This window comes from Sciurus carolinensis, chromosome 13, assembly GCF_902686445.1.
Source record: "Sciurus carolinensis chromosome 13, mSciCar1.2, whole genome shotgun sequence".
Taxonomy (NCBI): domain Eukaryota; kingdom Metazoa; phylum Chordata; class Mammalia; order Rodentia; family Sciuridae; genus Sciurus; species Sciurus carolinensis.
In genome coordinates, this window is record NC_062225.1 from 64,530,710 (window position 1) to 64,544,995 (window position 14,286).

The 14,286-nt window shown below is 38.5% G+C and overlaps 1 protein-coding gene across 3 annotated transcripts in view; it reads left to right on the forward strand.

Annotated features, from left to right (window-relative positions):
• Eif2ak2 (eukaryotic translation initiation factor 2 alpha kinase 2) overlaps window positions 1-14,286 on the forward strand; it is a 34,565-nt gene that overhangs the window by 13,383 nt on the left and 6,896 nt on the right. The window contains exons 5-13 of one of the 3 annotated variants that reach the window (XM_047523348.1): window positions 434-557; window positions 918-997; window positions 1,272-1,368; window positions 2,653-2,687; window positions 3,867-3,929; window positions 5,706-5,828; window positions 8,844-8,978; window positions 9,837-10,017; window positions 13,607-13,735. In XM_047523348.1, coding sequence (XP_047379304.1) covers window positions 434-557; window positions 918-997; window positions 1,272-1,368; window positions 2,653-2,687; window positions 3,867-3,929; window positions 5,706-5,828; window positions 8,844-8,978; window positions 9,837-10,017; window positions 13,607-13,735 — 967 coding nt within the window. The remainder of the gene's footprint in view (window positions 1-433; window positions 558-917; window positions 998-1,271; window positions 1,369-2,652; window positions 2,688-3,866; window positions 3,930-5,705; window positions 5,829-8,843; window positions 8,979-9,836; window positions 10,018-13,606; window positions 13,736-14,286) is intronic. The other 2 variants (XM_047523349.1, XM_047523350.1) reach the window with 2 other exon arrangements.

Sequence of the window (14,286 nt, forward strand, 5' to 3'; positions counted from 1 at the left end):
ATATCAGCAGACAGCATAAAATACTGAAGTTAGCACAAGATCCCTGTTCTGCTTAATCTCCCACGGGCTATGGCACAGGGACCTCTGAGCTTCTCCTGGTAGAAATCCCCTTTTGTTTACTGGCTTTTTAATTCCTAAGTCTTTGGACCTTTGAGGAGCTTTTAGAAATCATCATTTAGTGCCTTTGTGTAAGATCTTTCAATGAAGCAACAGAAAATTAGAAGTTGCCTGGAACACGTGAACTGAGATGTCAGCCAATATGGTTTATATCGACAAAATGGCCAGCCATCTTACTGAAGGTTTAATTATATAAGATATGAAATATAAATCTGGCTAATTTGTATTATCTTACTATGTGATTTTTTTTTTCAAATCATAAGTTAAATTTACTGTGTCTTTGATAATTGGACGAATACTCTATCATTTCTCTTAGATTTAAGTATAAATGCAAAATTGGGAAGAAAGAATATGGTATTGGCATAGGTTCCACTAAGCAGGAAGCAAAACAATTGGCTGCTAAATGTGCACTTCAGAAACTGTCAGAAGAGACCTCAATGGTATGTACTACCATGAGATTTAATTTTTTATGTCTTAAAATTCCCTCTGAGGTTGATTTGAGGTTGGACTGTATTTACATAATGCTCCAACATAGCCACTTGCATCATAGTAATTGATTCCTCTGTGTCCCACCATGGGGGCCTTGAAGCCCTGAGAGATAAAAAGTTCTGGGGGCAAATCAGCGTTGTTTTTTAAATTCAGACCAAGCATGCAAAGAAAGCATTCTTGTCTTATGATTGTTTATGCCTGTGGATTTTGTGAAAGTGGGGGAAATGCAGATCATAGTTGTACCCTGAGGCTGAATTACTGGAGAGAAGGAACTTGGTTGCGTTTAAATTATGTGCTATTCCTTCTTTCAGAAGACTGACCTTGTGCCCTCTGGTGCTTTTCCTGCTAACTCCAATCACTGCGGAAGCACAGGAAGCCCTACAAGCACTGTGTAAGTTTGGGCAAATAAATGGTGATATTTATCATATTCCAATTGCTGTCTGAGAGCTGGGGGTTTAGCTCTGTTGGTAGAGTGCTCACCACAGCATGTTCAGGGACTCGGGTTCCATCCCCAGACCTGCAAAAAAAGAAAAGAAAAATCGCTGCCTGAAAGAGCAATTTTTTAATGAAAACTTGTTAATGTTTAAGGAGAATTTATAGAAAGACGTTACTGGTAAAAAAATAAAAAAGTAGAATTATAAATTAATAGTTACCTTTTCTTCTAGTTGCTCTGAGTCACTATCTGAAAAGGACTCCTCATCAAGTGAATGGACGAACAGTCACAGTAGTAACAGTTTAAATGGTTCTCTGTCTTCTTCTATGGTATAGTATTAGTCTCTAAGCTTCTTATTTTCCTGTATGTTTCCTCATTTGAAAATGAATCATTTTTAAGGATTCGTATGTTTTCTTTCATATATGGAAGATAGAAAGGAGAAGGGAGGAGAAAGAGAAAGAAAGTTTGGGAGTGGAGGATCTCATGAAAATCAAAGGGAGATCAGTACAGGAGAGGGACGGGGTGGGGGTGGAGGAAAGGGTGGGGGGAAGTGCTGGGGCGTGAATCTGGCCAAATTATATAGTTGTATTGTGTGTGTGTGTGTGAATATGTAACAACAAATCCCATCATTATATACAAACATAATGCACCAATAAAAAACGTGGAAGGAAAAAAAATGACCTTCGCTATGCCACAAAATTTTTATGTTTTTATCTCAAGTGCTCATACTAAATAATAATATTTAGCAGCCTCTTGATTCTTTCATTTTTTTTCCATTAACCTCCACTCCTGACATGGAAAATTCTTTCATATTTCACTTCTATCCTTTCCTACTCAACTTGTGGTTTTTAAACATTCCTGCAGTCTTGTTCTCTTTCTGCCATCAATTGAACAATATTTGAAGGCTCATTAGTAGGGTTCTACTTCTGTTTAAAAAACTCAAAACTAAACTTAAAATATAAACTAAGCTTAAAAAATCAGATAATTGTTTACAAAAGTATTCTGTTTATAAAGAGCTACAAATCAATACCAAAAGAATCACAACTCAGTAGAAATATGTACAGAGCGTCTTAGTGGACACTTGAGAGGTGAGACACCCACGTGGGCAACAAATGTGAGAAGATGCCTAATTTTACTAGGCGTCAGGAAAATGCAGATCCAAAGAACAAATAGATGCCATTTCCAGTCCTGCATGAGTGGCAAAATCTCAGTCTTGGCAATACTAAGTGTTGGTCTAAGGTTTAACAAGAGTGTGAACATATGTGAAGCTATTAATCTTATAGACTAAGAAATGTGCTCAAGGAGCCACTTAAAGAAGCACGATGAAAGCCAGGTGTGGTGGTGCACACCTGTAACGCTAGCTACTCAGCGTTGAAGCAGGAGAATCACTAAGTACAAGGTCAGCTTTGTCACCTTAGTGAGACCCTGTCTTAAAATTTAAAAATAAAGGACTGGGGATGTAACTCAGTGGTAGAGCACCTCTGGGTTCAATCCCCAGTATGGGAGAAAGAGGAAGGGGGAAGCCAACCAAGATGATTCAATTTAAGATTCAACCATCTTAAGTCATCTTAATTTAATCGTCTTAAACTATTTCCCATTTTCTTTTGTTGTAGAATGATCTCAGAAATAATAAAAAGAAGAAAAGAGTGTGAGTATTATTATGCATCGAACATATTTTGGACTAAAGTTTTATTTCAGTTTTAGTTTGACAGTCTTATTCATTGTCTTCAGTATTAATAGAATATTATAAATGTTTATTTGAGTGGAGTTTCAGATGATGTGAAAGCTTGAAATCTACAATTTTTAATATGTAGAGAAACCTTTGAATATATATATATATATATATATATATAATATATACATGTTGTACTGTAGACATAAAGCTCTATGGCAATTGCTAGAGTAATTAGTTAATGGCATTATTTTGGATGAGGCTGATGAGGAATTGGGCTGAGAGAGGTGTTTTCAAGGGAAGTGCATTATTTTGCAGCCAGGTAAGGTAAAGATAATGACTTGAGTTGTAAAAAAGACCAAATATTATATAAGTTTTAGTGAATTGGTTTAACTGAAGAGAATAGCAAAGATGTCAACATAGTCAGAAATGAGAGTGAGAGGACAGAAGGAACCATAAGGAACCACCAATATATTCTGAACAGTAGTGAGACACGTTAAAGAAAGACGACTCCTGATGTGGGTGGATGGAGAGAAATGAGATCTACCTGTGGGAAGACTTGGCCTGTAGCCATGGTTTTTGTGGCAGGAGAATTTGTGAAGAAGGGTAGACATGACTTGAGGGGATAGACTACAGTTGCTGGGTGAGAGGGTGCAGAAGAGGGAAAGGAAAAAGCATGTGAACCTTGCTCTATTTTGGATAGGATGCAGACAAGAATCATGGCACTGCTTCTATTAAGGAAGTTGAAGACTCCAGGACTCAGGGGGAAGAAAGCAGTTGGGATATTTGTAGTTTCAGGTGATTGAATTTCTAATCTCAGAAGGCTTATCACCAGTGAGGAGTGATAGCCAGAAGAAGGTGCCAGGAGATTTCATGAAATCCTGAGGTTCTGAGTCTGGTGACAGAAAAGGAGAGGCTAGCGGCATGCCAACAATGAAGGTGAGAAAGACAGCCAGCAAAGCGACCAAAAATTACTGGAGGACAGAGAGTCATAGTCTGTCGTTTTATAAAGGAAAAGATTAACATTTGCTACCCTGTTATTTTGATAGTTGATGCAAATTATGAAAACCCCAGCGCAAGACATAAAATGTGCTCTAAACAAGTCATATTCGATTTTAGTTTTATTTGAATTTTATATTCTTGTCTTAATTTTAGAAGTTTGGCAGCTAGATTTGACTCTCCCAGTGTAGAAGGAAACCAGTATACTGAGGACTACAGGTAAGAGGGAACTGTTCAATAGAATTTGTTTAAAGATATATTTGTTCATTCAACAGAACTTCTTAAAGGCCTGTCATAAGATTAAGTTATATTCCCACCCAAACAATTTAACAGTTGTACCCCAGTCAGACCCACAAAGGATCTTTGTGTCTTGAAGCAGTAAGGGCTAGATAAATCCAAATGAAATGTGGCAAGTGTAGATCTCTGTGATGCTCATGAGTTTCTCTCCTATATGTGAATGTTTTTGATATTGAAAGCAAATACTCCTCTAAGCCTGTGATTTTTTTTTTTTTAAAAGTATGCCTGTAGGAATCAGAATACATCCATTTGGATCTGTTATCTGTTTTCTAGCTCCATATCAGATTTCACTTGGAAGAAGAGGTTCCTCTATTGTAGATGATATGTTTGGATTTAAATTAAGCATCTAATGCAGTCATGGTGGCATATGCCTGTAATCCCAGCAACTTGGGAGACTGAGGCAGGAGAATCATGAGTTCAAAGCCAGCCTCAGCAACTTAGTAAGGCCCTAAGCAACTCAGTAAGACCCTGTCTTTAAATAAAATATTAAAAAAAGGGATAGGAATGTGTCTCAGTTAAGTGGCCCTGGGTTCAATCCCCAGTACAAAAAATAAAAATAAAAATAAAAAGCATCTAAAATGAACAAGGTCTGTTTGGAAAAGTAGAGCATTGAATTCAAGTTTTAATACAAGTAGTGAAAACCAATATATGTTTATTAAGCCGCTGATATATATCTGGCACTGTGCTGGGCATTGGGTTTAGAGGGGATGACCAACATTAAACATATGTTTACATAAAAACTCTGTAATTACTAAATATGGCCGGGACTCCAAAGAAAAAGCAATAGCATGACGAGAAATGGAAACACGAACCCTCAAATTTAATGTTAGAGGTGAGACAAAACTCCTGAGGTCACCTTGGTAGGGAGACCTGAAGGATGTGTTAGCACAGAGAGATGGTGTGAAAGGAAGAGTGAGTGAGAAGGTGAAGGTGGAAAAGGTGATGTGTGTTTGAAAAGCAGACAGAGGCCATGTGCTGGGAGAACAGTGAGAAGGGCAGGGTGCCATGGGTAAGACCGGAGAAGGGAGTGGGAGGCAGATCCTATGACACCTCCTGGGTCCTTGAAGGGCTTTCTGTTTTTTGCCAAATGCAAAGGTAAGACTAGTGGAGGGTTAGCAGGAGAGTGACATGGTCAACACCCTGGTTGCTGTGTGACCATGGACTGGACTGGGGCAGGAGAGGAAGGGCAGTGTCCAGTTGATAAGCTTCTGCAGGAGCTTGATGGAGGCATGGCCTGGGTTGAAGATGTTGGAGGTGGACAAAAGTGGGCAGGTACCAGCAATATGATTAGAAAGTAGAATTGGCAGGGCTCAGTGAAGGAATGTGGGGCTGGAGGGAGAGGAGAAAAATAGGTTATTATAAACGGAGGCAGGTTCAGAGCACATGCTCATTTCTCTAACAGCGTAGAAGCTGTGGAACACAACAGAAGGCTTCTTTAAAGCTTTACATTTAGGGAAGGATTCTTTGGCTTATCATACAGCCTGGAGTTGACGGCCACCCTTAGGGGCAAGCTGTTATGTTGGACTCTCCATGGGAGGAGGAGGAGCAGAAGGGACCACCCTTCCTGAGTGAAGAGTCTGCAAAACTAGACTCTTCATAACCAGAAGGGGAGAATCATGATGATTATTCAGCTCATTGCACTTTAAAGGGAGGTGGCAAACACCGAACCTCAGAATAACAGTTGTATTTATCTTTAAGGTTTGCCACGGATTTTAAAGATATAGAACCAGTAGGCAAAGGTGGATTTGGCCAAGTTTTCAAAGCAAGACACAGAATCGATGGAAATCTTTATGTTGTTAAACGTGTTAAGTATAATAACAAGTAAGTAGTACATGTTTTATTTTTTAAATGAGATGCTTGTTGAACCTGCACTGTTCTTTTTTTATGTTTCTTTCTTCCTCATTAGCATATCATTTACTTTCTTCCTTCCTCCTTAAACATTTTATTCTACCTAGAAGAGCTTGGCTTAATCCAAAATCATCTCATTTTACTATGGTTATTTCAGTTAAAAGCAGAGGAGTATCCATGGATCATTCTTTTCAGGCATTCTTGAAAACTGCAAACTGAAACTGTAGAATCATTTGGTTTAAGGTTTTCTAGTCTCATTTCCTTACTTTATATATGAGGAATCTGAAATCCAAAGATGTGAACTAATTTATCTAATGTTAAAGCTTGTTGATAATTATTCTGGTTATCTATTATTGCATAGTATGCTGCTCCAAAATGTAGTGGCTTAAAAATAGCAATTTACTCTTGCCTATCATGGTACTATGATTGTGCTCAGCTGGACATTATCTGTTGGGTTCTCCCAACATTCTCAGTTTGGAGGACTGGGGCTGTAGCTCAGTGGTAGAGCACTTGCCTCACATTTATGAGGTAGTAGGTTCGATCCTCAGCACCACATAAAAAAAATAACAATAAAGGTATTGTGTTCAACATTCTTAGTTGGGTGTTATTTGAAAGCTTGACCAGGCTGGATATCCAAAATGGACAGCAGGTGAAGCTGACTGTGGACTGGACATTCAGCTAGGACTGTCAGTCATAGCACCTTCACATAGCTTCCTTGAGTGACCTGGCCTTTCACAACTGAGAGGCTGGTTTTCAAGAAGAATTGTTCTAGACAGAGTTGTCCAAGTGATCAGGAGGAAGTGGTGAGGCTTCTTTTGAACTAGTCTTAAAAGTTCTAGAATATCCTTTCCACCACAATACATTTGTTAAACAAGTCACTAACACCAGGTCAGCTTCCAAAGAGGGCAAATAGACAACCTCTTAATTCCAGGAGTGGATGTGTATGTGGGAAGGGAAGGAATTGGTGATCATCTTTGGACAGTACCTACTGTGTAATGAAGTGGAGGTGTAGAACTCATCTTCCGGAATGAGCCATTGCTTTCCTACATTTGTTTTGTATGTGTGATCTGCCACCATCCTCACTATATAGTTCAGGAAGGAAAACACATGGGAAAGAACTTTTGTTGTTGTTGTTTTGTTTTTTGTGGTGCTGGAGATTTAACTCAAGGCTTTGCAAGCACTCCACTAACTAAGCTATATCTACAACCTGAAAGAGGTCTTAAATCCCATGTCCACCAGTTCACCAGCCTTGGTACTTGTTCTCTCTGACTGTTGTGACTATGAGTAATTTGGCCATACTGATCCCTCAAGGACAGAAGGAGATGAGGAAAAGGGATCTGGGCTAAGGAGAATGACATGAGCATAGGAGAGGCAGACATGGAATCCAGACATGGAGGCTCTTCACCCCAAACAAACCTACTTCCTGTCTCATACCTACTCAGCTTCAAACAGGCTTGTCCCTTCCTGTTTTACCTCCCAGGAATGAAGTAGTATTTTCCTTCTACTAGATAACTATTTTTAAAAATGGTAATAATGTTGATAAGGATTCAGACTCTTATACATTTCCAGTGCTTTTATAAATTTTCAACGTGTTAAAAACATACTTGTAAATATTAATCTAGAGCCATAAAGATGTTTCTGTGCTTTGACCCAAGAATTTCCTTTTTTGGAACTTGTTCTGACATTATTATCCAAATTGTGGCTATGTGCAAGAAGATATCAATCACAGTCTCATTGACAATGGAAACTTAGAACAAATAAAATTATCCAGCAATAAAGAAATGGTTGAATGTTTTGTTTTCTGACCTAAGCAGTGGCTATTTTGCAGCCATTGAAAATAAGAGATATAGTTGGCAGTATGTATTCATAAAACGATATGATGAAATGAGATTGACCAGGAACTGACAACTGTTTCATTTGGGTGATGACTTGGCAGGGATTTGTTACACTATTTTCTACTTTTTTATGTTTCTGAAATTTTATATCAAAACTTTATAAATGAAGCCAGGTACCATTGTACATGTCTATAATCCTAGTTACTAGGAAACTGAAAAAGGATGATCACAAGTTTCAGGCCAGCCCGGGCAACTTTGTGAGACCCTGTTTCAAAATGAAAAACAAAAATGACCCAGGATGTAAGTCAGTGGCAAAGCACCCCTGTGTTCAATACTGAGGGGGGAAAAGCAACTTTATAAATGATACTTATACAAATTTTTTTACAAGGAAAACTATAAAGATAGCATGTTAGGTGAAAAAAAGATAAAATTATATACTGTAATTACAAATAACCAAACATGCGTATGAAGAAAGACTATGAGAAATATTCCTAAATAATAGCAGATTTGCGGGGGATTGTTGAAGCATCAGTAATTTTTTCTTTAGTTTTATAAATTTTATGTCACACAGAACTTCTTCAATTAAAAAGAAAAATTGTAAAATGTTTATATACCTCATCTTTGGAAACTTCAATTTTTTTTGACTCTATTTAACATGGATTTGTCAACTTTTGCTAAAACCCATGTAAAGCTCCCACAGTATGTAGTAAAGTGTCTGTTTCTCTGCATAAATTACCACCTTGGTATATTTTTGTCACACATTGAAAATTCTGAATGAGATTCTGCATGCTGCCTGGGTTACCTGCCCTTGTTGTCCAAATGGGATTTGCTTGTGAAATCCAAAGATTTTAACACATTGTCCGTAAAACACATGGCACTTATTTTAGTTATCAAGTTGTGTCACTAGCATTTCAAAGACTAACTACGAGTGACTTTTAAATTGAAGTACTTAACTCACTGCTTTTTCTTTGATGTTGAGAGTGAGAACAATTGTTTTTTTTCCTATATGTTCAATTTTTCCTTCTGGATCCCATTTTAAAACTTGATGTGGGAACTACAACTGTTAAGGGAGTACGGACAGTTGTCTCCTGCTGTTGGAGTGTTTCGTCGTTATGTATACTGACACATTTGTGTTCCTCTTTCTTTTAACCAGGAAGGTAGAGCGTGAAGTACGAGCATTGGCCACATTTAAACATCCCAATATTGTTCACTACTACAGTTGTTGGGAAGGATTTGATTTTTATGATGATCCTGAAAACAGCACAGATAGTACTAGTAATAGTCCAAGGTAGGTAAAAAGAAGTTCTATAGCCATGACAAGATGGAAGGAAACTGCCATTTCCTTCCATGGATGGAAAGACCATTGATCACAATTAACAATCACAACCAGTTCTGACAGCTCCGACGCTTGCTTTTAAAAACCTTTTAAGTCTGGTAGAGTAGAGGTAGAAGAATGGGAGAGGGGAGGGAGGACGAGAAGAAAAAGGGGGAAGAAAAAGGGAGGATCATGAGCTGATGACCATGCATGTATGAGTTTGTTGGGATGAACCTGATTGGTATGTATAACTATAAAATTTTAGTAATAAAAAAATTTAAAAAAGGAAAAACCTTCTTTTAGCTGGGCATGGTGGCTCATGCCTGTAATTCCAGTAACTCAGGAGGCTAAGGCAGGAGGATTGCAAAATTAAGGCCAACCTTGTCTACTTAGCAAGACCCTGTCTCAAAATAAAAAGGGTTGGGGATGTAGCTCAGTGGTAAAGTACCTGTGGGTTCAGTCCCCAATAGTGTAATTAATTTCTTTTATGTCCTCAGCTGTTTTCAGAATTTCAGATTTAGCTTTTTGGATTCCATTGTTTAATATATAGCTTCTTTTTTTTTTTTTTTTTTTTCTTTAGGACTCAGCAAGGTCCTAAGAAGGTATTAGTGAGACCCTGTTTCAAAATAAAAAATGAAAAGGCCTGGGGATGTGGCTCAGTGGTGATTTAAATAAAAAATGGCTTATGATATTTTGATTCAAATTTATTATATTTAGATTTCTGTTTTGAGGTGTATTTGGGTATTCATAAGACGATAATATATAATTAAAGATATTTTAAAAATAAATTTATTTATATTGCTTTTAACATACTATGAATTTTATATCCAGATTAAAGACTAAGTGCCTTTTCATCCAAATGGAATTGTGTGATAAAGGGACATTGGATCAATGGATTGAAAATAGAAGACAAAAAGTACCAGACAAAGCTTTGGCTTTGGAATTATTTGAACAAATAGCAAAAGGAGTGAATTACATACATTCAAAAGAATTAATTCATAGAGACCTCAAAGTAAGTGGAAAATGTACTTTGTGAATTGATGACTGTAACTTAGTAATCGCAAAAATTATCTTCTCTGGTTTTAGAATTGTGATTGATCAATAGCCATGACAAAATACTATCTCTGATTCCTCGGGGTTAAACTGGGTCTAGAGCATGCCTCAGCTACCATTCTGTGCAGATACTCAGATCTCCAGGGACGGTGAGCTCATGACAGTGAGCCCTTCAGGACTGCTCATTGACTTCTGCTCCTATTTGGCTGATGGTCAGACCCCAGTTGAAAGACTAACAGCTTTCATATGCTGAGCGTTTCCGTGCAAATAACTGTTGTGGCTGGCACAGCCCTCCGGCTGCCCTGTCCTTGCCTCTGCTACTACTCAGTTTGTTCAACTGTCATGGTTCCATGATCCCTCAGTCCTTCTCCCTGGGGCAGTCACAGGTGCTGGGTCCAGAGTCCGGTATTTTCTTGGTTGGGCTTTGAAGTTCAGCCCAGGATTGGAAACACTGCAGTAATCCAAAACTTGGAGCATGTATCATCCCTTAGTATTTTTGTTTTCTCTTAGTTTTCATGGTCTGGACTAGCAGTGTTTCCACGTTTCCTTCTCATCAAAATGAAGGATGAAGAGGCAGCCTTTCAGTCCCTCCTCCATACTCTTTTCCCCCTCATCACAAAGGAGCCAGGCTAAATCCTACTTCTGAGCCTTTGCTGATGTTCTTGTCTCCCAGACACTCTTCTGCCTGTTTCCTTTAGTCCTGACTTCTTTACTTAGCCTTGCCTGATCATTCCTGCAGAAGTCCCTCATTTGTGTGGATCTTGGCCATCTGCTTACTCCACCTATCTAAAACAGCCAGGAAAAGGAAAGAAGCAAAACAGTTTTTGAGAAAAATAAGTGTAGAGTGGTTAGCTGAACCTGGGTAGGATTCACTGACCCTTGTAGAATACTGCTTTGGTGTTCCCTAGGACTGGATGTCTAATACCTTGACGTGTGAGTCCACCTGGTTCTAATAGTTCACTTTAATGACATCTAAGAGTGATTTCAGAAGTTAGAACATTAGATGGACTATGTACAAAAGAATAAATTGACTATTGGTTATACCCTCACTTTGGGATAAGTCATACAGAGTTAAGTGAGCAGTTATTTATTTTTGTATTCATATGCAAATAAACTTGGTAGTTCTGGGTGTTCTCACCTCAGAATGAATTAGCGAAATTCTGGCTAGTGCCTCCCCACTCATCTGCCAACTCTTCCTAATCTTGCACTGATTGTGCCCTGTACCATGCAGTGATTTGTTCTTGTGTCTTTGCAGGGGGGTTTTGCTCTGGCTAGAGTTGCTCCAAGGTTAGCCTTTACTACTGAGCCTTGTTTCATCTTCTGCAACTTTTCTAGCTCTCTCTGCTACAGTGCTGCTTTCTCTCATCTGAGAGAACATGTGAAAGAAGGTATGCATGTTTTTGGTTATGCTTTGCAAAATACCATCTTGTAGGTGGCTTTGCCAGAGAATAGTCTTTACCCAATAAAGCTCCTCTTATATGAAGTCTCCAAATGTTTGCCACTCTCTGTTGGAATCCTAAACTAGACCAAAGGCTGTGGTGAAGGGCTTAGGGGTTCCTGGAGTAAGGGCTTGATATTCTGGGCTGCTTTAGGGTAGAGAGTATCTCCTAATAGGCCCAACCTCTTTGGTCAACCTTGGACTGAACATCAACCCTTGTTTCTTTGCCCCCTATAGAAAGGTTGCCTGTTTTTTTTTCATACTGTACAATCCTACATTTAATCCGATTTTATAATAACAAATTAAACAAAATGCAGCATAATTTTCTTTTCAGTGAACTATATAAAAAAACAATCTGAGCTGGGGGTAGTGGTGCATGCCTATAATCCCAGTGGCTCAGGAGTCTGAGGCAGGAGGATTGCAAGTTCAAAGCCAACCTCAGCAACTTAGTGAGATCCTAAGCAACTCAGTGAAACCCTATTTCTAAATAAAATACAAAAAAGGGATGGGGATGTGGCTTAGTGGTTAAGTACCCCTGAGTCCGATTCCCAGTACCAAAAAAAAAAATCTTATTTTTACTAATCTCATCCAACTTGGATATTTTGACAGCATCATATTCAACTTTCTGTTGCTCAGGGTTAGGCTGTATAACCTATGTGTCTTAGCAGTTTCACTTGAAAACCCAGCATATTCCTACACTGTAACTTGAATGTAGCACAGGGACATTTTCTCCCCACACCTACTTCACCCATCTACAACCTTTCATCTGTATTTTTGGCATTAGATTCCAATCTGTTAATTGAATTCTAATCTAATTGCAAATATCTGTCCAGGGCCTCTCAGATTGGCTTCTCAGAAGCTCCTCAGAAGCTCCTTGTATCCTTCCCTGGTCTCTTCCTTCTCAGTTCTTTTGCTAGGCTCTCTCATAATTGTTATTCCACAGGGTCTGTGTGTATAGAGCCCAACATTTTGTTTAAAGTCAGCCTCTGCAAGAATAGCAAAATACTGATTTCCTCATCAACAGCCTACCTGTTTTCATGGTCTTTAAGTTATTGGTCAATACCTTCTACAAAATTGTACAATGGGGCTGGTCACCCTTCATTCTGTACTTCCTTTTTATTTTTAATTGGCTTAAAGAATTACTCAGGAAAAACAATTTGTGCTAGTTGTCAGCTCCTAGTTAGCTTAGAATACTTTCAAGGTGGAGGGCATGTGTTTATAAGAAGTTGATAGAGGCCTGGCAAAGTTCACATAAAGGAAGTCCTTGGAGAAATTCTGCACAGGACATTCTGCAGCATCAGTAGGAATGGACTCATTTAGAGAATCTTAGAATTGGAGTGGGGTCTTTAAGGGTATCTGCTTCAATCCTTATCTGATCCTGAATTCATATTTGTGACATTTCCTAACCCCATGCTGAGATGGGGAACTCTCTAACTCCCACTCTTTGGGTCACATAATCAGTACATTAGGATATATTAAAGCAAACTGAAAGGTCATGTCTACCCTGTAGACCAGAATCCATCCCTGGATCCCTGCAGAGTGAATCTGCCTTTCACTTGGCAGCTGTTGAGATATTTGGAAGTACCTATGCCCCAAGCTACCTCTGCTGTTGGCTAAAAAGTCCTTCTTTCAACTGGCATTGTAGAGAGCTATGATACTAAATTCCCTGATTTGAACTACCTGGGTAAGGATAAATGTCATATAAGTAAATACAGAAGTAGCCTTTGCTTATTACTCAGCCTTAAAGAAGAATGAAGTTATGGCATTTGCAGGTAAATGGATGGAACTAGAGAATATCATGCTAAGTGAAATAAGCCAGTCCCAAAAAAACAAAGGCCAAATGTTTTCTCTGATCAGCAGATGCTCATCCATAGTCAGCGGGGAGTGGAGAATGAAGGAATTTTGGATTATGCAGAGGGGATTGAGGGGAAGGGTGGGGTAGTGGGGATGGGAAAGACAGTAGAATGAGACAGACATTATTACCCTGTATACATGTATGAAAAAAAATTTTAATAAAAAAAGAAGTAGCCTTTGCTAAGATAATTTAGACATGTGGTATTACTCTGTCAAATTGGTACATATAAATTAAATATTGTTTTTTTCCCCATAGCCAAATAACATATTTTTAGTAGATGAAAAACATATAAAGATTGGAGACTTTGGACTTGTAACATCCCTGAACAGTGATGAACAGCGAACAAAAAGTAAGGGAACTCGGCGATATATGAGCCCAGAACAGGTAAGTTCCCTTTCCTCTCTGCTCATATATATGCTGCTTCTTTAATTTTTTTAAATTATAAAATTATTAAACCCTTCTCATAAAATTAAAACATTAGAGAAGTATATAGAAGTATATAGAATAAGAATTAAAAATTCCTCTTGTTTCAGTCAGTTTTTTTGCTGCTATGATCAAAAGACGTGAGAAGAACAATTTTAGAAGAGAAAAAATATATTTGTCATTTATGGTCTCAGCAGTCTCAGTCCATAGATGGCTGACTCCATAGCTCTGTGCTGGAGATGAATAGAATATCAGGGCAGAAGGGCATGATGGAGTAAAGCATCTCAGGATGTGACAATCAGGAAGCAGAGAAAGACTCCCAACTCTGGACAAAATGTAAACCCCAAAGGCAGGACCCCAGGGACTCACCTCCTCTAGCCACACCCTGCCTGCTTACGGTTACCACCCAGTCAATCCCTGTGAGGGGATTAATACACTGATCAGGTTATGGCTCTCCTAACCCAATCATTCACCTCTAAACTTTCTAGCATTGTCTCATACATGAACTTTTG